We start from the raw sequence: 25,766 nt of genomic DNA, 5'->3' as shown, positions 1-25,766 counted from the left end.
ATGAAACCAATCAAATCAAGAAGCAAAAAGATCAATTTAGGTGCTTTATAGTATGGATGAGGGTTTTATTTTTTTCCATTTCCTACCACGTGCCAGAGGGCTATGCCGTAATGTGCTTGAAGAAAGCAGCATTTAATGCGATTTGCTGGCTCTCGGCTTTGCGAACTGGAAGAAGCAGAAAGAGTGGGTGCTTAGGAGTCAAGGGCTCAATTTTCCGCCGAGGGTCATGTTGTCGTTGACCTCATCTCTGCAACCGCCTCGCCTTCTAAACAGATCCTGTCCTTGAAAGTATACTTAAGCTATTTAGTCTGACAACAGAGAATATCCAGCTAAATATTTAATTTGCTCCTGCTACTGGGTTTCGTGGATTTTTTCTTTTGTTCACCTGGCCAATAGTTTCTTTGGTGGACACAACATTATGGGATGTTTCACAGGTTTCGCAGTTCAGGCCACTTAGACATCAGCCATGGAATGTTAAAACTTTGAAAAGTTTTCTAGTTTAGAATGAGAATGCAAAAAATGAGCAGAATGCTTGTGTCCAAGAAGTTTAACAGAATTTTGTCATTAGAGACATTCTCTGCATTCCAAAAAAGCATAAACATAACTATGTATGCACTGATGGCCTTCATGTGCTTCGCAATCGGTGTAATTTATGTTGGGTTTTTTTTTTGGTTTTTTTTTATAAAACTGAAATGCTGGGGAGCAAAAAATACTCCTAAAAAAAAAGTGTGCACACAGTTTAGAGCTATAGATCAATTGCACTGTACGAATACATAATGCTCGATTCTGATTGGTTAAAATAAATCAGTAAATTTACTAAATAAACACTCGTCCTATAAACAACAATAACCATAGTAGCATACAGTTGTGTACTGAAAGCTATTACAAATATGGTAAATACGGTGATTTTGAGAACTTTGGGTTGAGGCACAAGATGAATTTGGTGGAATGAAGAAAATGGAAATCTTCAAGACTGGAAACTTTCCATGAGAATTAACAGAAATTAACTGGGAATTAACAGAAATAGCAGGTTTGCCTATTTCAGAGAACGTAAATGTAGTAATTTTGTTTAAAACAACCAGATTTAATGCAATTTTAGTTGAATTTCTATTTAATTTCATCAATCACATGCACACACATTGCAGGTCTACTGAGGCCACGCCCCCTACATGCACTGTGCATTCCTCCTTGCATGAATCCTGCATGTCAAAAAATGTCCGTCTTGGCAAATTTTATGTTTGTATACGTTACAGTTTATAGAAAGTTCCCAAAATTTCTAACAATTAACATAAATTCCTGGTAAGTTTCCAACTTGAAATATCTCCAAAATTCCCCAGATGAAGTTCCCATGGAAAGTTTCCGGAAATGTATGAACAGCATTTAAACATTGTTAAACATGTATAGCACAAGCAGACCTCAGGCTAAAGCAAACAATTTGACATTATGGCCGTTGTGAAGCATAGGTTTTTCTGTTTAATCCCCTCGTTGCAAGTACTGGTTCCACAAAGTGTTCATTGTTGGAGCTTCAGTCCAGGCTTTTTTTTTTTATCTCATTTATAATCTCTCACTTTCAGAACACAACATGACCCAGTAGTTGAACATGGTGGCACAGCGTTATGCCCCACGGCTCAAGAATTTTTGCATGTTCTCCGCTTTCATTCCACCTTCCAAAACCATGCCAAGAGATGATAATGAAGGAGTGTGAGTCGATGCGTAGTTGATGTCCTGCTTGGACTGGTGTCTGGTGTCCTGTGTTCCTAGTCTACAGAATTCACGACAACTGTGACAATCCTGAAGACAAACTGGAAATTTTCATAGGTCATTTGAAATACTTTATCATCAATACTACATATAATAAGGTGGCAAATAAATGCGTCCACTGAAGGATGCGTCCATCCATTTCAAGCAAAACCAAAGGTCATTGTTCCTGTTGTTCAAAAACTATGGAGTAAAGTGTACGCTACATGGGAAAAAAAGTATTGGAACACCTGACGTTTTCAGCTATGGTTCTTCTCAAAGAGTTGGAGGCACATAATTGTATAGGATGTCTTTGGAGGTGGTAGCATGAAATTTTCCCTTCACTTGAACTAAGAGACCTGAACATGTTCCAGCGTGAAAATGCCCCTTGTGCACAAATCCAGCTCCATGAAGATGAGGTGAACATCTTTTCTGGAAATGAAACAGCACCCCAGGCCTCCTCACCTCATCTACATCACTGATTAAACGAACACCAATCTCACACAAGCGTACTCCAAAATCCAGTGAAACATCTCAGAAGAGTGGAGCTTATAATAACAGTAAATTTGGACCAATCATGGAATCTTATGCTCAAACTTTGATCCATATAGTATGTAAAATGTTCAAGCCTCAACCGCGAGGATCTTCCAAATTACGTTGAAGCAAAAAGAATTAATAAAGAAAAAAATGTCATTCCAGTTTGTAAACAAGCTGCACAACCTTCGTTCGGGGGAATTCCACTGCGACGGAACATGACATGCCTCCAGCCTGAACTCGGTGCATATATTACCTTCTTATTACAAAACTAATTACATTTTGCTGAAAGCTTAATTACACCCTATAGATAAACACAGCAAAATCCTTCGGGGGGAAAAAAAGGAGTCTTCAAAACGTAATATATTTCGGAGGCACCACGATCCATCAAATACGACTAACTTGCCATGTCATGTCTATCCAATAAGAGAAGAATGAAAGCTGTACAAGGACAAAACCTAAATACATCAAGATGTCAGTGTGTCAAATCCCTGCCAATGCCGGCACAATATTTTTCACCTTAATGGTTTCTGGAGATGAACAGCATTAGCTGTTCATTTGTGCGGATTAGAGAATAAAAGGTGGCTCTTGGAATACATATTGACACTACATTAAACACATTAGTTAGGAAATTCGCTAAGATTTGTTTTTCCCCTTGAGAAAAGAAAGCAACAAAGAGCCAGAGGGGAAAAAAATAAATAAATAGTGAAGTGCAAATATTTAGGGTTTTATAAATCAAGAGTGGGAGAGAACATGACTGGGCGATATGAGCGCCCATCAGCGTTCGACCTTCATAGTAGCTTAGTAGGGATAATATTGTGAAAGTTTCGTTTTCGTCGAAAATCTCGCGCGTCTCACGAAGGCTTAAAAGCGTTTCACCACGCACAGGTTTTTTTAAAGGCCTCTGCTCACTCGTAAAACCAGAAAATGGATGAGCTTAGTGCGAAGGACTAATGCATTTTTTTGCAGCAATGAAAACACTTGGTGTAATGAGGCTTAAAACAGAGGGGATTATGTGTATTTTGTAGATCAGCCCACACACCCACACAACTGTCAAATCATAATAGATTTTGGTTTTATTTATGATAACCGAAGTAAAAATGAAATAAAAACCAGATTAAGAGACACTTAATTGTAATATCTAGAATGGCATTTGAACAGATATTAGTATTTTGTATATACATGCTTTGTGTATCGAGATAAAATGTTAAATGAGGTATCATTGAAAATGACTAATTGTAAAGGAATGTTTAAAAAAAACAACAACATTACAGTTGAATAAGGTACACAATTACTCAACTATAAATATTATGACACGTACTGACATACGGCGTTCAGATGCATGGTATTAAAATAAGAATCCTTAAAAGTAGGCTGACTGTCAGAAAAATCTAAATTTGGATTCACAGTGGAAGGAAACTTGCACATGAGAAATGGGTTGAAATGGATACTAAGGGCTCCGAATGGAAGTGGTCTGTTGAGATCCGGAATTAAATACTGTCCTGGAATATTTAAACTAGACTCAATTCACCGTGATGTGTATTGAGAATATTTAACATTCAATACAAATCCCTATGAGCAAAGAAAATGCTAAATTTCATTGGAAGTATTTCTAAAAATAGTAAACATTTCTTAGGGAGTTTAGGGCTTAAGGTGAAGAGGGGAAAAGACAGATTCTCTCACAAACTGTGGACCATTTTGGAAATCTCAATCACCCTACAATATGTGTGGAAGGAAACCGGAGTACCCGGAGGAAACCCCAATCGAATGCGCATGCACATTGAGCCTTCAACAGGCATAACAGTATGTCCACCTGCCCAATATTGTGTCTGTTCCCCTTTTTCTGCCAAAACTGACCAGTCAAGCATTAACAGCTTTATCTTCTTCAGCGATTTGAGCTGCAGAAGCTCGTGTGTTAGATCGGACCACACGGACCGGTCTTCGCTCCCCAACGTGCATCAACAAGCCTCGGCCACCCATAACCCTGTCCCACCACTGTTCCTTTAATGGAGCGCTTTTGATGGACAGACCGTGAACAACCCAAAGCGCTGCGGTTTTGGAGATGCTCTGACCCAGTCGTCTAGACCAAATCCTCACTGCTTCTTACACGTCAAGTTTGAGGAGAAAATGTTCACTCGCTGCTTCATAAATATATCCACCCACAAAAAGGCATCCATGATGAAGATAATCAGTGTTATATACTTCATCGCTCATAACGTCAATGTTACACCAGATCGGTGTAGATATATAAACCGTTAAACGAGAACATGGATAAAAGTTGTAGAAGCTTATTCTTACTAGTAATTCCTAGCATATTTTGATCGCTTTTCAGAATCCGGTTTGTGTTATAACTAAGTCATAATGTTGTTTTTGGCTAATAATAATAGATGACACACATTGTAGTAAAATATCAGGCTCTCAGTGTGCTTTCTCTTGACAGGGAATGAGAAGAGAGGCGTGAACACTCCACACCACTCCACTTCACTCCAAACCAGCTCCTCCTCAGGACAACACCGGGATCGGGGCGGGATTTAAGACATCTCAGAGCTACCTGATTGGCTTTTGTTATTCATGTAGGGTCTCTGATAGGCTCAGAAGGCGTGTCAATCAAACGGAGAACAAACAATCCGCCCGCCCGGGCTGCCATCTTGAATATACAGTAATGCCTACAGTGTGAGGCACTTCACTGACGGCAAGCAGGAGAGAGAGCGAGCGCACACACACACACACACACGCACTGATTTATCAGAACTCGTACCTTTTTTTTTATTACAAAAAAATGAGGAATATCTCTCTCTCTCTATATATATATTTTTTTTTCCGAATAGCCGGACGCGCTAGCCGTCCCTGAAGGATCCGATTCGGGCGAACGGACACACGGGGCTTGAGACGTCGAGATTTTTCCCTCTCACCGACATTTCAGCAGCTAAAGGAGCTTCAAGACGAGACGGGACTGGACGAGAAACAGATTTTTATACGTAAACATTTGTGTTTAAACGCGAGTTAGCATTCGTGCTATCTGTATCGTTATTCTGAGGGGGAGACGGAGCGCGCGCTCGCTCGCGCGGACTATGCGAATCTGACGCGTTAGCCGTTTTTCCCAGCTTCACCCCCCCCCCCCCCCCCTTTATATTCCTAATTTTTTTCCCCCTCACGTGCTAAATATATTCGATCGTCGACGTTTTAATCGATTATTCGGTTTATTTTAATCTACCTCTGTTCTTTTTTGAACGGCGCGTGAACGCGGTTAACTGATTAAAAAAAATAATTCCCGTTTGGAAAATCAGTATTTTTTTTTTTTCTCTGTGGATCTTCTGTTTATACGCACATCATTTTTCTTTAATTGGTCATCAAGTAAATCATGAACGCGTGTCGTTTATACGACGTAGTAATCCGTCGTTATGGAAAAGCTGGCCCAGAGAGCAGAGATTCGATTGAGCTGTGACAGTTTTCTCTCCAGTGGATCTCCCTTATTTTTATTTATTTTTATTGGATCAGTGATTCGCTTCGGCATGGGAGTTGATCACATGGACCATTCGATCGACAATAAGATCGCTGAGAAATAATCTAATCTGCTCTGTGATTTTCGTCTCCCTGCTAAGCTGTTGCTCTCTTTTTTCTTTTCTTTTTTTTCTTTTTTTTTTGGAGGGGGAGAGATCAAGTGATCACTCAGGATCGATCGATCGATCCTTATTTGGAACTTCGAGATTTCATTTTTTTTTATTCCCTCTTTTCATCCCCCTCTTTTTACTCCAATCAGCATGGATTTGTTTTAAAGTGAATGGTTTTGTGAAAAAGACTGAGACCAGCGGACGATACTGGAGGCCTGTTGGAATCTAGAGGAAAGGGATCTACTTGGTTTTTGAAAGGACCAGAACATTTCTGCGGAGAAATTTTAATAAACAATGGGGTCCGCAACAAACCTGGCGTTCGGAGTGTTCCTCATCTCGTGCTCCTCAGGTGGGTTCAACAAGATTACTCTACTCTCGTTCGAAAGTGATTAAACTTGATTTGGACACAGTATTCTAGATGTTTTTGTGCACAGGATGAGATCTAACACACACACACACACACACACACACCTTTTGAGAACGTTAATGCACAGAATACACACAATAACTTCACCTCAGCTCTAACCTCGTTCATCTTGTATTGTTGTGTTGTTGATAACATGCTGTTTCTCCTCAGAAGGACCTTCTTATAGAGATACTTATACCCCCCCTCCACACACACACACACACACACACACACACACACACACACACACACACGCATGGAATGGCTTTCCTTCTTTCGCATTTGACTCCTATACTAGGCTGTAAAATCGGGTTCTGGATCTTTCTATAACGTACTTATGACTTTTCACGCTCGTGTCCGTGTGATCCGTCTCCGCTGTTAAACACAGGAAAAAGTAGCAGACAAAAACAAGAAAAAGAAAAACGCCTGGAGAACGGATGAGGAGGATCTCTCGATTATAGCAAGTGGAGCAAAGCTCATGTTTGCATAGGAGCAGATAAAAATCAGACCTGAGCCTCTCTGGTGTTTCATAAGCCTCTGCTATTGAATACTGTGTGTGTGTGTGTGTGTGTGTGTGTGTGTGTGTGTGTGTGTGTGTGTGTGTGTGTGTGTGAGAGACGAGCCTCCTGCTGGTGTCCAGCTCATGACCGTTTCGGCTTTAAAGACCATGTTTCATTAGTTGATCCACGCGCTCGTTTTCATTCTGATCATTGTCAGGATGGATCCCAAACAGATCCCGGGAATACCGGGAGCATCCGAATATCAGATTATCTCTCAGCCTAATGTCTGGTGACATTCGTTGTTAAATAACCTTCTGCAACACACAAAGGCTGGCTCTCTCCCGGAACGGTGAAACACCTCGAATACGATCGTGCTGAGAGTGTGAACTGATGTGAACTCAGGCGTTTATAATGATGATTAGTCGTATACTGATCTGATCCTCTTCCTCCTTCTCATATCAAGGCAGTTTTTCAATTTACGCGTGAAGGAGAGAGGGAACTGTTTCTGTTCGTCCTGAACGTGAAAGGTCCATCTCACGTGGCCGAACATGCCAGAGAAGTAACCTTTGTCATGATTTAGAAGGTTAACAAATGGCTGTATCTTTGAATGAACTAGGAGACCCAAACCTGTTCCAGCATGACGATGCCCCTGTACACAAAACCATGAAGATTACATGAAGATGTGCTTTAAATGGGTTGGAGTGGAAGATCTCCAGCTTTAGAGCTCCAACTGTATTAAACATCTTTGGGATGAATGTGAACACTGACTGGCCTCCTCAACTTATCTACATAACTTTACTAACTCCCAAGTGGCTGAATGAGCACTCTCCAAAATCTAGTGGAACATCTACCCAGAAGATTGGAGGTTATTATAAGAGGACCAAGTTTGGAATGGGATGTTCAAAACGATTCACCAATTTTATGCTCAGGTGTCCACAAACATTAGCTTTGAAAGGGTTTGGACAGCTGTGAGGATGTGGCCTGAAGAAGAGGGCATGGTCTGAAATATGGTGTATACACGCAAGAAGTTAAAATCTTTGACTACAAGTTTTAGATCATCTGTCCACGTTACACTAAGATGAGTTTTGCTTTTGATGTCTTTTGTTTTATTGCCTTTTTCTGCCCACAGTGCTCTCTCGCTTGCATGCAAACCGCCATGAATCTTCACTTAAACACAAGTATTTTGATATGCAATCACTAGATCCTGGAAAACGAGCGCAGTTTATTAAAAACGAGTGCTTTATTCACCATCGTAATAATGCTGACGCAACACTAAAAATTTTTGTATGGAAAGCACGCTCTTGGGTTTTTTCATAACTTCACAGTGAACTGTTGTTTATTTGCAAAAGGGAAAATAGTGCTGATGAAGGTACTGGAAAAATACACATTTCTACGGGCTTTTTGAACATCCTGTTCTACTGTTGCAGTAACCTCAACTTTTCTGTGAAGATGTTCCACTAGATTTATGGAGGTTTTTGCTTATTCAGACACAAGGGTGCTTGAAACAAAAAACAGTGTTCAATAGGGCTGAAGCTCTATAGCAGGAGATCTTTCATTCCAACCCATCCCTGTAAAGCATATGTTCATGGATCTGGATTTGTGCTGGATTCATGCTGGAACAGGTTTGGGGCCGTGAAGGAATATTGATATAGTGCATCCAAAGACGTCCTAAACAATTATGCTTAAAATTGCGGTAACCGTTTGTGTAAGAACAACATCTAACAGGAAGAGTCAGGTGTCCCAATACTTTTGGCAACGCAGATTCGGAAGCCTAGCAGTGCAGGATTGGTAAAAGGTATGAGAGGAAGCTTCAGTGGGGACGCCGTTGTTAACGCGTGAAAGACGTCACCGAATATTGTTGCAGTCGTTTCTTACAAATGTTCGTTTATCAACGTACTGCGAACAGTTCAATCGCACGTGAGCGGCCTGATCGGATACCAGACGATCGCGGTAACGAATCAAAGAAAGCAAGCGTCATCAATTCATTCGGAGTTTGCAAGCCGATTAGGAAGAAAAGCGACGTTTAGCATCGTTTAGAGTTCTTTGTAATACTCGTGCCCGAATGCCGACTTCACCCCAAGTCGAGGAATTAAGGACCCGTACCGTCCACCAGCCGAGTGAGGATTTTCACATCGTTTGTCCCGACCACGCGAGCTCTGGCATGACACGAGCGCCCGATTGCCAAGTGGGCCGAAGCTGGGGATCTGCCAGCGCAGGGTTAATTAGGGATTATTCATACCCCTCACATCTCAATTTATATACGCCAAAAACGTGAACGCAAAGCACGCCTCTCCCCTCGCACACAGTCCCGTACAGATTTAAAACACGTCAGAGCGCTTCAAAGCGTTTCAGTCAGAACGAAAGCGGGGCGGCGGAGTTTATGATATTCACAGACCAGCGTCGGTGGTTTGACTCAGCACCAGTTACACTCGCTCAATTTCGAGTTCCGCGAGCATATTCGGCTCCGCTTTCCCACCCACGGCTCACATATCACTCACATCAACATAGACTACTTCAATCTGAAAAGAAGTCTGAAATCTGCCTAAGCGCTCATCGAGAAAAGCAACCGCACTCGTCCTTGCATCTGTCCAGAGTGTTTATGTTCAGGGCGGCTCATTAGCCTCGGATTTTTATCGATCACATAAAAGCGGCGTATTAAAACCGAGCGAGTAGAAGAATACATTTTTATGAGCCGAATGTTCTCTCATTAATTAGTTTTTCCAATTTGGCTCAAAGCTTTTCATTGGGTTTGAGGTCAGGGCTCATCACACCAACGTCGCTGGAACAGTGTTCGGATCTCAGGTTTCCAGCTGTGTGTTTTTGTGACCGTTTAAGGACGTGATAACAGGGGTGTAGTGGTCACAGGTTGAGGTCTTGCTGGTCGGAAGAGCCCTTGAGCGAGGCGCTTAACTCTCAACTGCGCAGATACATAAGAGTTATATTTTGGATAATAGTTTCTGAGAAAAATGTACAAGTGTTTACAAAAACCGCTTCTCATTTTTGCGTTCTTTCAAAATTATATACTTCATTTGTAACAAGTATAAGGAAATGTTTACCCTCTTTGTCAAAGCACTTCATCAAATACCCCAAAACAAAGATCCCTCCACCCCCCCACTCTGAATAACACAGCGGACACGCCGACCGGCAATTTCTTTAAGCCCACAGCATTAGGGCTCATATTTTCAGCGTGAGGTCACGAGAAACAAGGAGAAGGAGAAGCCGCAGAAAACACTGCTTTATTATTAGTCGCGTTTTGTCTGAACTTGACCACTGGCCACAAAAACCCGAACCGATCTCTAAAGATGTGAGGATTTTCAGCCGAGCCGTTAGCAAATATTTAAACTGCAGTGACGTTTCGTCTGCTTCATTCGCTTAGCGAGAAAGAAGCAATTAGCGTTTCTCTCGCATGTTTCTTTAATGATGCCGGACGGATGTTTTTCTCCCCTGAGATCAGGTGTCCGTTCGGAGCCGTATTCTCAGGCTCCCTGAGATTATTACCTGGTTATTAGCGGCTGATGGGCTTTTATTGTTTTTGTTTTGTTTTTTTGAGCGTGCAAAGTCGCGTAGAAGATCTATTGAGGATCAATTTCACTGAAAGCAGAAACGTAAAGCGTGTATTGTAAAATGTAATCTAGCCCTTTAGGTATGCATTGGAAATTCACATCTGCGTACTCTCCATGTGGGACATTCTATCGAATTTATTTATCCTATCGATCGACAGCTCGACCTTGTCTCGCTCGTATTTTGATCCTCCTCACGCACGCCGGACTTCTGCGACACTCGCAGGTCGCCGTCCAAGGCGGAGGTGCAGAGGATCGCTGAATTATTTACATCCTCGTCTGACCACTGCTGACAGAGGGGTTATTTGAAATCACAATTTTTTTTTTTTTTTTTTTTTTAACCCCCCGACAGGTTTCCTTCCGTACCCCTTTACTGCAGAGCTCGAAATTAACTGCGTCCCTGTCAGCGGGACGGTTAATAAAAGGGACGAGGACTGCTGGAGTCCTTGCTTGGGACGACTGCAGGACAATAATAATAAAAAGCGTAATCAGTTTAGCAACGACTTTTTTTTCTCCGTGATCCTCAACCGTCCGTCTTTTATCGCCAGGGGAAGAGTCAGGACAGTTTTTCTAGCTCACATTGTCAGTGGATTTTACTTCTTGAAATAAACTAGTCTGAACCCGATGCTCTTTTTAGACTGGAAATCATGTGTATTAGAAGGCTGCATGAGCTCCGTGTTAGATATGGTGTATAGTTAGATTTTTTTATTTTTTTTCTCCTCAGAATCACTTTTGTGTTTCTTATTTTTATTTTTTGTACATTTGTGTACGTTGCGGTAGATGCACTATTTTTGCACGCGAAACTGTTGCACAGAGTTTCAACATCTATACGTGAGACGGGAAGGAAGTGGTGGCGTGGTCCCTACGACTACAATGTAGTCTCAGACAGAACAGAAAAACATCTGAGCAGGCAAGCATGGAAAGATCTCGGTAGTACAGAAAAGAATGCTGCTTAGCGTTAAGTTCCAATAAGCTCCACTCTTCTGGGAAGATGTTCCACTAGACTTTGGAGTGTGCTGAACGAGCACAAATCTTCACAAGGTGTACAACAGGGTTTGTGTCTCCTGGTTCAAGGGACAGGGAAAGATTCCGAACGATCTTGTGTCCCAAACTTGGAGGCAACAGGTTCTGTCGGAACCACATGTGGCAGGTTTCCTAATACTTTTGGCCACGCACCGTATTAAGAAACATGATAAGGAAACGCTCTGAAACACGCAGGAACCGACAACGGATCAATCATGCGCCGTAAAGAACTTGATTCTTTAAAAATTTGCATAAATCACTCGATTTGACACAATTTAGGGGCGGAGCTAACGCACGTATGTCTTCTTAACGCACTTTAATTTTACACGGATAGAACTGATTGTAAACACACAGACTAGCCTATACAATTATCAAAGCAAACTTTCTGACCAATCAGCTACAGGAGCTTAAACCTTCCAAAAACTTATAAACCTCAGAAGAATAAATTTACATCTCGTTTTCGACCAATTTTCCTTCATGTTCATAAAAAAAAAAAAAAAAAAAGACACCCTTTTTCTTCAGACATGGGGTTCTTCTCCAAAATGTAACCTCAAAGTTGGAGGTACGCAATTGTATAGGATGGTTTTGGATGTTCACCTGAACTAGGAGACTTAAATCTGTTCCAGCATGGTGCACAAAGCCAGCTAAATGAAGATATCATCTCCTGCTGTAGAGCTCTGACCCTCAACCCTAGTGAATGAATGTAAACACTGATTGCAGGTCTCCTCATCTTACCTACATTAGTACTTGAGCTTGCTAACACCCTTGTGGCTCCAAGATCTAGAGGAACACCTTCCTAGAAGAATGGAGGTTATTAGAACAGTAAATGGGGACTAAATGTGAAATGAGTTGTTCATATAGCGATCTTATTCTCAGATGTCTACAAAATTCGGTCCATATCGTGGCATCATGCTAATCTTGATACCTACGCCGGGAGAAATGATGCTAAACCTCCCCCGTCTGAAACCTTTTTCCCCCCTCTATTGTTTGTTCTCCTTTAACTTATCTATAGCGGTAGCATTTCTGTTTAGCTTAGCATGCACCTGAGTTTAGTTCTTGATTACAAAAAAAAAGCGCCTACCATCAGCACATCGTAAGTGCATTTTCGAGGCTCTGATAATGATCCTGCAGCTGAAGGCTCATCAGGACAAACAACATTAGGATTAATCTCTCACTCAGAAAGGAACAAAAAATAATTTTTTTTATTATCCCATTAGATCTGGATTATTGGGTAATAGATCGCAATTTTTTCCATTTCGAACGCAACCATTGATAATGGAGCGCGGAGTATCGACCGATACCCGATCCTGATCCGATATCGACACGCTCACTGTGAGACTCAGAGCTCCCGGAGCAGCATTAGTAAAACTGGAGTTAATGAAAAAAAAAGCAACATTTATTTGATTTGTGCTAATTCAGAGAATTTCTATAGTGAATTCTGGTAGGTGATTCAACCAATAGGTTTGAGATCAGAGCTCTATAGCAGCAGATCTTCCACTTTGACCTATGAAAAAAAAATTATCTTCATGGAGTCGTCTTTGTGCACAGAGGCATCATCATGCTGGAGCAGATTTGGGTCTCGTAGTTCAAGTGAAGAGAAATTCCAATGCTAGTCTTTGTGGTAAAAGTTTGGGGAAGACTGGCTTTTAGAGGTTCTCCTTTTGTTCATATAGTATGTATAGATTTTTGAATCTTTTAAATACATTTACACGATTAAAAGCCAAACATCAAAAGATTTTATCCCGGCTCTGAGCGGATCACAGGAAAAAAAAACGTTTGATGTTAAACTGCTGTTTTATTGAAACCTGATGGCACAAGGCAAGAAGGATCTTGTCCGGACCCTTCACCCGCTCTCCATCCATCATCACAACAGATGCCTTCTGATCTATTAAGTGCACTTTGTTTGTTCTAGGCCTCAGTGACAGATAGGTTTTATTCAGGCAAAGTGCCCTAGCTGTAACGGACATGCCTCATTTTGCATTTCGGATTGAAGGAGCGCAGGAAGTGATGTAAGCGGCAGGAGAGAGCGGGATTTTTCCCCTGATACTGCTTTTTAAGAAATTTCATAACTGCACAGAGCAGTCACGTGTTCGCGTGAATCGGTCAACAATTACGGCTAATGGAGGAGCTGATCCGAAAAGCGATCAGAACTGTGACTCAAAAACCGCAACGTGATCCGAAGCGTGAGTTTTGTGACCCGTTGCACCACTAATAATCGTGGTTCAGCAGTTTTCAAATGGAACATAATGGGAATGCTTAAAGCCGTGAGGGGGATCGCGGTCCGGGTCGATCGTCCCGCTGGCGCCTGAACCCGTATCTCATACACACCAGTTGTTGTTTCTGCAAACGTACCATCGAAAGGACACGCAGAAAGGCGCCCCCTATGGAATCCAAATCACACAATCCCAATGAACTTCGGATTCCCTCGGAGATGCATCGGATGAAGAAAAAAAAGAAAAGAAAAGATTGGGAAAGCACGATGTTAAGCACACAATCTAAACAGCCCCCACCCCCATGTATTTGCATAACTGCAGAACAGGAGAAGGAATCTCGCACGGCTTGTTGTGTACAGAACCACATGGCAGCTCCTTTTATCTAATATTTAGTCTCAGCACCTTTTTAAGCAAATCTTTTTTTTTTTTTGACACGCCAGGTCTTGTGCCTTCAGACAATTTTTTATATCACACTTGCTTACGGTGTGCATGTTTTTCCTAATTAAAAATAGGAGCCGGGGTGATGGTGTTCTTACGACCAGCAGTCGAATATGGGTCAAAGATTTATCGAGGAGAGTTTAGAGAGTGAACCGGCTGCTCTCTACTCTCTCGCTGTTTATAGCTGCTATAACAAAGCAGAACTAATTTGTTTGATGTTTAAAACAGTCATCTTTTCCAGACATCTTCCCCAAACTGTTTCCACAGAGTATGAGTTTTTGGAAGCCAATCACTTGAACCTATTCCACCATGACAAAGCCCCTGTGCACAAAGCCAGCTCGATAAAGGAGCGTCCTGCACGGGACCATGACCTTCTCAACTGCCACTGAACACCTTTAGGATGAACTGGAACACCAGCTGAACCCTGATCTTACTAACAATAATACATTTTTATATAGCAGTTTTAAGTTGCAGCTCACTTTCTAAGCATAATTATAAAACAAAAGTAAATAAAATACAGATTCATCATATAAAATAAATCACAATCACTCCTGAAAAGGTTTGGTGCACGGTAGAGAAAAAACACAGATTACCATTAGAAGGTAAAAAGGTATGAGGAATCAGAGCAGTGGAGATCACACCTCTTAAACGCCTTATAGGTCAGAATACAAATTTGACTGAAAGTGAATGCGTTCACCATACCTGGAATCCAAGCAGCCAAATTTTGGACAATTATAATTTGTATAAAGTAGATTTGAAAACCCCAACAAGCAAAGAATTGCAGAAGCCAGTGAGTGAAAAATCTAAAGTATGGATACATTTCTCATCATTACCGCTCCTGAAGATGAATGATAAACTAATCCGCAGAATTTTGTGGAATGCCTTTCCCAGAAGAGTGGAGCTTATTATAAAAATTAATAGGGAATCAGTCTGGAATGAGATGTTCTCCATGTTCATCAGGTGAACAAATGTGATCTTCAGGAGCGCACGTCTGTCACTTGAAAATTCCGCCACGTTCTCCGTAATCGCGAACAAGTCGACTTGTGTTCTCTTGAACCTTCGTTTATCCCCAGCAGGGGGCGATTAGCTAATGAACTCCAGCGAATCATCTGTTCTAATTCATGATTCGAATATGCTAATTTCGGTTGCCACTCCCACCCCGTTTAGTTTTTATTGTCTGTAGTAGGATATAAAATACAATTTCAGGATCTCCACACTCAGACTGTGTTGTCTTTCTGCTCATGATCAGTGGATACATTTTCGACGATTTTACATTTTGTTATAGTGGAAAACTTCATATGTATAATATGGGAAGATCGAGTGTGATTGTGGAGATCTGTGCTCATTCAGGGGTGTTAGTGAAGTCAGGTACTAAAGTAGGTGAGGTGAGAAGATCTGGGGTGCAGCTGGTTTTGTGCACAGGAGCATTGTCAAGCTGGAACAGGTTGCAGGTCCTGACAAACACAATATACGTTCTTGTTCTTCTCTGAGCAACGACTAATTGATCCAGGAAAATCGCCTCCTCAGTGACTATCACGAGTTAATAGAACCTAATAAAACCTCAGGATTTGGGGGGCAGGAATGTGCAACAGAGCTCTTATTACAAATATCACATTACAATTATATTTTTTTCTAATGCCCTTGCAATTCCTCGATCGCTATCAGAGTTTTGACCTATACAGGCTCTGCAAAGATGGCGCCAGCAGTCTCTCCTCCTCAGCCTGCACAACCAGTTCTCAAATACCTGCCCCAGAGCTCCAACTGCTCCCTGACATCGCCACGGGGTCCTCTCAGCCCCAAACAGCCCCAACCACCCACCCCTTCCCCGAGGTGACAACCACTCTCGGTGTTGCTCGGCGCAAATACCAGCAAGCGTTTAAACACCTAAACATGACTCAACAACCGCTCATTACATTTAATAAGCGTCAGTTCACACCTTTTCAAGCGGTTAAGTGGTTTTCTTTCCGCCCTTAAAAAAAAACAAACAAGATTTGGATTAGTTGTGGGATGAAGTACTGGTGTTTGGAACAATCAGAGTGTTCATGTTTAGATGCCTGAGAGATCAGGAGAGATAGAGGCTGTCGATAATGACTTCTTGTTTGTGTAGTAAACATGAGCATTGACAAAGGAAGCATCAGATGATACGCAACACACACACACACACACACACACACACACACACACACACACACAGTGCTTGTTCTTGTCGGACAGATCGAGACACCCACATAATCTGCATTTGGTCACAAAATTATATATATAATACAGAGACAAATGTTTGTGGACACCTGTGCTTCTTTTTGAACATCCTAGTCCACATTTAGTCTTCATTTGCTGTTATAGTAACCTACACTCTTCTGGGAAGATGCTCCATTAGATTTTGGGGAGATTTTAGCTCATTCACCCAGAAGAGTGTTCGTAAAGTCTGGAGCTGAAACGATTCCTTGAGTAATTCGAATATGTAAAAACATTCTGGCAAATTATTAATGCTTTAATGTGTTAACTCCATTTAACTACACACGGAGCACTGCGTTTTCCCCACGGACCATCATTACTGACGCACCACCCGCTAAACTTTAGACAGGGAACACGGACGATGCTGCAAAATAAAAAATTTAGAAAATGTAAAAAAAAAAAAATAAATAAATAAAAAATGGAGGAATGGAGTTTTTGTAAACTTTTTTTAAAGTAATTGAAAATAAATTTTTATATTTATATTTTGATGTGCCAATTAAATGCACTAAATGGGTTCAGTTTTAAGAACAGCACATATTCTTTTGTTATTTCTGCAATAATGTAAATCTTTCTTAAAAAAATAAAAATAATAATAATTACTGTTCTCTTCTCTCTGAACGCGATGATGGAGCGGTTGCGTCACCGCCCAAAGACAAAAGACGCTATTAAAAGACGAAAACGTTAAATCTTCTCTTCTCTCAGCAGGCGCCATCCTGGGACGCTCTGAGACACGCGAGTGCGTGCAGTACAACTACGGCCCGAGCACGGAGCAGCAGGGCAACCGCTCCGGCATCGAGGCCTGCGTCGGAGACAAGGACAAGCGACTGCACTGCTTCGCCACGTGGCGCAACGTGTCGGGGAACGTGGCGGTGGTGAAGCAGGGATGCTGGCTCGACGACGTCAACTGCTACGACAGGTACTACTACACAAGATCTCTAAACCTGGGCCTTCATTTTAGCTTTTCTTTTAAATGAACAGCATGGAGTTCTGTTTAAGGAAAACAATTCGCAAGTCCCTACTATAAAACATTAAACGCTTATGAGACGAATTCAACATCACAAAACGTTAGTTTCAGGAAATTTCAGTCGGTGAATTTTTCAGCGCAGTGCGACTGCATCGCCGCCGCGCCGTTATACGGCTTTTAATGTGTTAAAAAAATACATTCAAAAAAGATCAATCGCATGGTGTTGTACTGCGCCGTAGAGTTCTCACACCATGAAGATCATCTCCTTCCCTCCACCCTGATAATTAAATAAGGAAGGAAGGACCGGAGTTGTGACAGCTGAGTCTATAACCGTCATGCGTCCCGACATATTCGTCGGGGAAACCAAACCGGTGCAAAAGTTTCATCACTCGGTGTAACCTCTGGAACAAGTTTCGGCCCTGAAAGTTTCGCGAGGCTGCCTGGTAATTTCCTCCTAAAAAAGTCACGATCGTTACAAACCCGATTAACCCATTAAGCGGAGCGTGCTCAGAGAGAACCGACCCCCCCCCAAACACACACACACACACACACCACCCTATTCATTACCCGTGCGTGTCGTTAATAAAGATAGCACGCTGATTATCGTTACGCAGGCGTCTCGGCTTCGTTCTCTTTCTCCTTCAAGTTCACCGTGAACCCGTTCACCTTCGCACCATGGCGAAAAACCCGCCATCCTCATCTGTCCATCAGAAAGGAGACAGAAAGCAGAAAAAAAAGGCGTGTCCTAGCACGCTGCCAAACCCGTTTTTTTTTTCTCTCACATCCATGTTCAAACTGGATTTTTTTTTTCACTTTTTTTTTTCGTAAAAAGCAGCCCGTGGCACATGCATGAGAACTTAACATACCTCACCTCTCCCTCTATCCCTCTCTCTCTCTCTCTCTCTCTCTTTTCTCACTCCCTACTTATCGGAACAAAAGGCCCCCGGAAAGCGATCCGCGCTCCTCATGTTTGCATTTCGGCGTGTGCCGCTCTCACGCGCTCTGGCAAGCTCACCAGAGTTCTGTTTGACTAAAAAGTTCAGTCCTTCTGTCAATACCTGACATGAAAAACACACGTACAAGATTCTGCAGCTACCGATTATTCCGCCGATTAATCAAGTCATCGGATAGGAAGTACTTTTTCTACATTTAAGAGCAACACTAAATATACAAGAGAAAATAAAACCGGTGTTTTAAAATAAACAAGTCGTTTGTTTACATTTTTTTTTTTCAAAAAAATTACATTTTAATGCTGAACACTAAACCTATTTAGTGCATATAATTGCCATATTACATTAAAATGCAAATACATAAATATCTAAAAAAAAAAATTATAATTTAGAATAATCTTTTACAGTTTGTTTACCATGTTGTAGTTTTAAATGCTTCCAATTCTGACTTTATTCATCTTAATTACAACCTTTGTAAACATGCAACATTCTACTGCAGTGACCATGTTGTGCACCTGAAGTTTGAAGCTGTGTGTGTATGAACGAGGCTCCTCTCCTTCATCCGTCTTGTTCAGTCTCCTCCCGAGCTGATTGTTAGAGAGAGTTCTCTCCAGGGATCAGAGGCTCAGTTTGATACCATGCGATTCTATGGATTGTTTTTATTTTTAATGTGTAAAGCTTTCTGGCACTACAGAGGGGGCGCTGCCCGATTGGCAAAAAAAAAAAAAAAAGCTCAAAATTGCTAGAAAATAAATGTGGACTTGTGGGGGAAAAAAGTCGGAATTAGGCTTTTTTTTTTATTTTGATGTGGCAGAAACGGGCTTCCATATCAAATACATATATATAATAATTTTTTTTTTAATAAAAATCTATTTCGGATTACTTTTAAAGGTAAATTTAGATTTTAGTTTGAAATGATAAACATTAGCCTGAATCTTCTCCTCCCCCCCTCACCGTTTTCTCCCCGTTCCTCCATTTTTCATTCTGCAGCCTCTACGCTGTTACCTATCCAAAGCGATCCGGAGTTTAGCGAGTGGTGCGTCAGTAATGATGGTCCGTGTGGAAACCGCGGGTTATGTTTTTTTTTATTTATTTTTTATATATATATATATATAGTTTTTTCGATTAACAACAATGGGGAGGAGAAAAATAAAATTATTTCCATTTATTACTAGAAATATTAGAAAGATGCGGGAGGCTTTTGACCGATTAACACGTGAACACGTGACTGCTCCGTTTACTTACGAAATCACTTAAAAAACAGTATCATGCGGAGATGGTTAAAAAATTAAGATCCGCAAACTGACGAATTACGTATCAGTTACGATTCTAGTATTAATCATCATGGATTTATTTTTACTTCCTGTTTTTCAGCACGGAGTGTGTGGAGAAGAAAGAGGACCCCGACGTGTTTTTTTGCTGCTGCGAAGGCAACATGTGCAACGAGAAGTTTTTCTACAACCCGGACGCTCCGTCTTTACAGAGTAAGACTCCGATCACCGACCGAAGCAGCGGCGTGTTTAAGGGTACTGAAACAACTTCTCTCTTTATTCCTCTTTACCCCTTTTCCCTTCCACTTCCTATTCCAGAAATCTGGGGTCTGAACCTGATCTTGCTAAACCCTTCGGTTCTGTTCAGGTCAAAAAAGCCCAAACCCTTTTGCTCTTCAGCTTCATGACACTTGGGTTTGGATTGAAATCTTTTTTGAAGAATTTTCTGATAGAAACGTTTGGGGAACTTTGACCTGAAAGGAACTGATCTGAAACAATACCTCAGATTTCTGATCTTTATAAACGTGCACACACACACACACCTGCTTTCAGGAGGAACTCGAACACTGCAGCTCCATGCATGTTCCAGTTCATCTTAAAGGTGTTTGCTGGGCTTGAGGATGTCAGGTCAACCAGGTCTTCATGAAGCCCTCACTTGATGCTCATAGTCATGTTCAGTTTCCTTTGAAGGAAAATTGTAACGTTACAAAAAAAGCGCATGAACAATTTAAAGAACATCGCAAAGGATCGTGATGATCAGGTGTCCACAGATTTCGTCGCCATACAATGTGTGTATGTCTCAAAAGTTTGTGGACACCTGACCATGTGATTGGTGTGTGCTTTTTAAACATCCCACTCTTCACGCTTCTGGAAAGACGTTCCACTGGATTTTTGTGGTGCTGCTCATGGAGCTTTTTGGATCATTTAGCCACAAAGTCAGGTCAGATGATAAAAATTTATTCCAAAAGGTGTTTAAATAGGGTTTATAGCTCCCTAGCAGGAGATCTTCTATTCCAAACAATGTAAAGCGTATCTCATGGAGCTGGAACTTCATGCTAGAACGGGAGCATGTAACGCCACTCCATTACAATTGTGCGCCTTCAATGAGGTGAGAACAGTTTGAGAAGAACCACATATGGCGGGGAAAATCGGGTCACCCAATACTTTTGTATATCAAGCTTATTTATCGTAATCATTAGCAAATACACAATACAGACAAAAGTATTGGGAGACCTGACCTTTCCTGCCATATGTGGTTCTTCTCCAAACTGCTACCACAAAGCTGGAGGATTGAATCATTCAGCACACCTGAAACCTCTGCCAGCATTCCTCAAACTGCTACTTGTTTTGACTTCAGTGTTTCCCTGTTCCAGAAATGTCGAATCAGTCACCCTTTACTGGTGAGTCATGTCACTAAATAGCTAGCTTCCCCCCCCCAACCCCCCCGCACAAACTCCTCGAAGAAAACAAAAGGGTTGTTGTGAGAGTTAGAAGTTCACACGCTCCCCCCCCCCCGAGTTCTCGTTAAATAATTACAGATTGTGTTTCACCTGCGATTAATTCAGACTTCATTTCATGACCCGGAGTCATTTTATATTATTTCAATAATATTTTTCCAAACTGGTCACGCAAGTGTTTTTCACCGTCTTTTCATCCTATTTATATCTCTGATTTTGCAAATAGATACTGAGGAAGATTTCGAGTTTAGCTGTGGAGAACATACACTACGCAGCAAAAGTATTGGGACAACCGACCTTTCCAGCCGTATGTGGTTCTTCTCCAAACTCTCCCCACAATGTTGGAGGCATACAATTTGTTCAGTTTATTATAACAGCAAATATGGACTAAATGTGGACTGGGATGTTCAGAAAGAAGCACGTAGCTTCTTATAGCTCATGCTCAGTTCCTGATGTGAGAAATCAGCAGTCAAATGATTATTTTTCAAGATGTAAACAAATAAAAAGCTGTCAGTTTTTTAGATCACACAAAGTTCACAAAACACCGGATAAATCGGCTTCCGGAGTTTTATCTCTGAGCAGACGTGCAAAAGTTCGTTATTACAAGCGTCGTCCGAGAATATAATCCCCTCCTTCTCCACGTACAATCCCGTACTCTTTTCTCAGAAAGGTTATAAAGGAACCTGCTTTGCTCACAACTTCCTTGGCTCATACTTCGAGAGTTAACATGAACCACGCACGGCAGCTCTTTTTATTCACACACACACACACACACACGCACCATTGTGCCCACGCATTTCTTTACTTATGCAAATTCCGGGCTAACCCCCCCCCCCCCCCCCACACACACACACACACACACACACACACACAAACCGGTCCTACCAGAACGGCACACAGTCTCTGTGAGTGCAGGGTTTCAGATTTCCATCTTCGTTTCTAGATTTTATCAGCTGTATTTCCATTTAGTTTAGAAAAAAAAAGAAAGGGCCACACGTCGCTTGTTGTGTTAACCAATACCACACACCATGACATCCTCTGTTCCGTATCAGCACGAGCTCATAATGGATAATCTCAAGGTTAAAACAGGGTCATCGCAGTGCAACGTTACATCTTAAATATGGTCCGGTTTATATATTATGAGATCGCGGTCAATTAAATATATTATTGCAAATTCTTCTGGACATTAGTGCTCGATTCAGGATTGTAGGTCTTTTATTTGTATTTGTTGCTTCCTAGAAATAAACACTTGACTGCAAATAGAATAAGACTGTGTGAAGCTTGGAATGAAAAATATTTCCACTCTCTAAAGTTATATTTATTTTGTTGCAGAGTGGTTTAATAACAAAAATGTTTTGCCCCAAGAAAAAAAAAAAAAAAAAAAAAAACACAAATCTGCACTAGAGGTTGACGGTTGAGTGGCCGGCTAATTTATCTGCATTCTTCAGTTAATTGGCATCGGCCGATTGCGCTGAAAATTAGGCCGATTATTAGGCAGGCAAACCGTGTGTGTATGTCCTCCGCTTGCCTGAGAGAACATGACACTCCAATACCAGCAGGTGGCAGTAGTCTGTATTCAGCGTCCAAACAGGGCAACCGGAGGAGCTACAACTGTCAAAATATAAAGTCATCTTTTTTCAAACAAAAGCAAGAATGGCTCTGTTTTTTTTCTCGCGTGCTCATTTGCTAAGCTAATTTGCCGATCCGATTTCTCTCTCGCCGATGAGATCCGCCGCCGATCCGACATGGAGAATCGCCGGAAAACAGGCGCAAGATAAAACTAAAGCCGGGCGACACTCAACAAAAATCAGGCACACATTTCGCCATCGGCCGCAGTGATATCTAAATATCGCCATCGGCCAGAGAACGACCTCTAATCCCAAAAAGTGTACTCCAAAATCTAGTGGAACATCTTCCCTGAAGGGTGGAGCTTATTATAATAGCAAACGGTGCAATGAGATGTTCAGAAAGCATAGTCAGGTTTCCTCAACCCTTTGTCGATTTTATTTACGCATTATTAAAGGAATGTGTCTAAAATAATAATAAAAGATTAGAGATGTACCGTCGTCATGTCCTGATGTTTCCGTTCATCCAAAAGGTATTGAATTCAGATATAATTCCACACATGATTTGTGAAATTAAACTTAGTATTGCCACCTCAATCTTATCATTAATAGTTTGGTAGGTTTGTGAAGCTGCTTTACATGTTGCAAACTCACTTCTCCGCTAACGCCTGTACACCTGCACGTTTACGCGAATGTCCAGGCAGCTAATCCCGTGAGAGCAGAGCGATGCATAAATCCATGCAGATGCAGGTCAAGAGAATCAGTTAACTTTCACAGTTAACTATGTTACGCAAATAAGCAGAAAAGCATCTCGGACCATGGCGCAGATGGTCTACAATGGCAGAAGACCTTGAAGTTTTACCTTGTCCATTCTGAGATGCTTTTCTGCTCACCACGGGTGTAAAGAGTGGTTGAGGAAAACGTTAACTGAAGCCCCGTGACCTGATTACTTTATGTTATAATGGATGTTGTGTGTGTTTGTGAGAGATAGTTATCATTACTTTATTATCGCTCCTTAATTAGTTCACATATTAGAACCTGTAAAAAACAGACCAATTACTGTATATGAGGAGAAAAGCAACTAAATATTATTAAGCTAATAAATAAACCTTTTTTTATATCTAAGTGAAGCAGTTCATTAAAGCCCTCTGGCGTGTACCACAGTCAATGCACTTCATCAAAGCACTTATATATAGAAGAATATACACGGAGGTTAAACACTTTGTGATCGGAAAAAAAATAGTCGCTGGTAAATACAGAGTCGCTGGCGTGTACAGGAGCGGTGAGAACGGCGCACTTTCCTCGGCCCCGAGAACGTTTTCTCCTCTCGGGCCGAACAAAACAGTACACTCTTCATGCATCATTCGACATGCCGTTATTTACATTGCGGCTGTCTCTTGGCTTCCTCTCTCGCTCTCATACAGGGGCAGCAATCGCAGCGAAAGCTTACGCAACCGGAGGTCTATTTTCAGCATCAGCTCACTCGAGCCAGAATGCCCCAGATATTCAAAAGCGGCAGCTCGCCGCGATGCGAAGAGAATTCCATTAAGCACACTTCACCTTTAGGACAAGCGAATGTGTTTAGCGTGCTCGCGGTCGGCGTGAGGACGTCCCAATACTCTAACAAGAGAAATGAGAAGACACGGGGATGGAACTGTTCCCAAACCGCAAATTTACAACAAATGGAAGGTTTGTGACACAACCTCAGTAGGGAAAGAGGACTTAGAGGTTTGGGACATGAACCTAGTATGGACAGGCAGTATATCGGTGTGGGACGTGAACCCAGTAGGGACAGGCAGTATATCGGTGTGGGACGTGAACCCAGTAGGGACAGGCAGTATATCGGTGTGGGACGTGACCCCAGTAGGGACAGGCAGTATATCGGTGTGGGACGTGACCCCAGTAGGGACAGGCAGTATATCGGTGTGGGACGTGACCCCAGTATGGACAGGCAGTATATCGGTGTGGGACGTGACCCCAGTAGGGACAGGCAGTATATCGGTGTGGGACGTGACCCCAGTATGGACAGGCAGTATATCGGTGTGGGACGTGACCCCAGTAGGGACAGGCAGTATATCGGTGTGGGACGTGACCCCAGTAGGGACAGGCAGTACATCAGTGTGGGACGTGACCCCAGTAGGGACAGGCAGTACATCTGTGTGGGACGCAACCCCAGTTTGGACAGGCAGTACATCGGTGTGAGAAGCGACCCCAGTTTGGACAGGCAGTATATCGCTGTGGGACACGACCCCAGTTTGGACAGATGGTTTTGAGTAGGATGTGCTTTAAACACTGCTGTACATTAGGCTGTGGCAAAGAAAAAATTATTGAGTAGCATAAAGCACCTTACTTTCACATCACACACACCTTTCATGGTTTCTCCCCTTTAGATGAAAGGAACTTCTGCACACACGAAAGTCAATATAAGTTCATGCACAAGCTCATGATTGGCAGCGGATGCTTAAAAATAAATAAATAAATAAATAAATAAATAAATGTATTATCAGTGGAGATTCTGTAAATCACAGAGGCAGTACGGATTATCGAAATCAGACTCGATGGAAAAGAGAAAGACAGAAGGCCTCACAGATATTTCTCCTAACGAGAATCGCTTGATTTCGTTCAAACCCTTGAGCACAGTGGGGTAGAACTGCTTTCACTATTGTGCTAATTAGCGAGTTAGCAACTCATGCAACCTGCTTCCCCTCTGTGTGTGTGTGTGTGTGTGTGTGTGTGTGTGTGTGTGTGAGAGAGAGAGAGAAATCAGTGTGATGCACAACCACCAGTGCTTCCTGTCTCCCTTATTATTTCACGTGTCTGTTTATCGTAATGTGCCCCAAGAAAATGAAATCCACGATGTAGTTAATTTCTTTTTGGTTTGTGTCCTCCAGCTACGTCGAACCCGTTCACCCAGAAGCCACCGCTATTCAGCACCCTCCTGTACTCACTGGTGCCGATCATGGGCATCGCTGCCATCGCGCTCCTCTCCTTTTGGATGTATCGCCATCACAAGCTGGCGTATCCGCCCGTCCTGGTGCCCACGCAGGTAAACCAACAGTTTTTTTGTTGTTGTTGCTGCAGGTTTGAGTTAAAACACATGCCTTATCTTATCTAGTGTGAGTAGGATTGGGAGATTTCCCTCTCCCCAGAAACCTGTCTATGTCAGCAACAGTTTTTTTTTATTTATTTTTTTTACTGTTCATAAGAGTTTGTTTATCGAAAAACAGACAAGTTTTTCTGGTAATCACAGCTGTGCTGATGTTTAATACAAACAGCAGGATTGTTCTCAATCTATAAATATA

General features: G+C 41.9%; 1 protein-coding gene and 1 long non-coding RNA gene across 3 annotated transcripts in view; one reads left to right on the top strand and one right to left on the bottom strand.

Moving 5' to 3' along the window:
• The window catches only part of LOC310723916, a 92,612-nt gene extending 72,284 nt beyond the window's left edge, over positions 1–20,328 (bottom strand). Inside the window, exon 1 of the long non-coding RNA XR_014532863.1 lies at positions 19,985–20,328. This is a non-coding gene — a long non-coding RNA (uncharacterized lncRNA). The remainder of the gene's footprint in view (positions 1–19,984) is intronic.
• Positions 4,927–25,766, top strand: part of acvr2aa (activin A receptor type 2Aa) — a 35,529-nt gene continuing 14,689 nt past the window's right edge. Inside the window, exons 1-4 of one of the 2 annotated variants that reach the window (XM_083537368.1) lie at positions 4,927–6,231; positions 16,963–17,173; positions 19,546–19,655; positions 25,356–25,510. In XM_083537368.1, the coding sequence (XP_083393494.1) occupies positions 6,177–6,231; positions 16,963–17,173; positions 19,546–19,655; positions 25,356–25,510 (531 nt within the window). In that variant the 5' untranslated portion in view covers positions 4,927–6,176. Of the gene's footprint in view, positions 6,232–16,962; positions 17,174–19,545; positions 19,698–25,355; positions 25,511–25,766 lie in introns of both variants that reach the window. The other variant, XM_083537367.1, reaches the window with a different exon arrangement.

The sequence above is a fragment of the Silurus aristotelis genome (assembly GCF_946808225.1).
Source record: "Silurus aristotelis genome assembly, chromosome: 3".
In the NCBI taxonomy this organism is placed as follows: domain Eukaryota; kingdom Metazoa; phylum Chordata; class Actinopteri; order Siluriformes; family Siluridae; genus Silurus; species Silurus aristotelis.
This window is presented reverse-complemented; position numbering and strand designations above follow the sequence as displayed.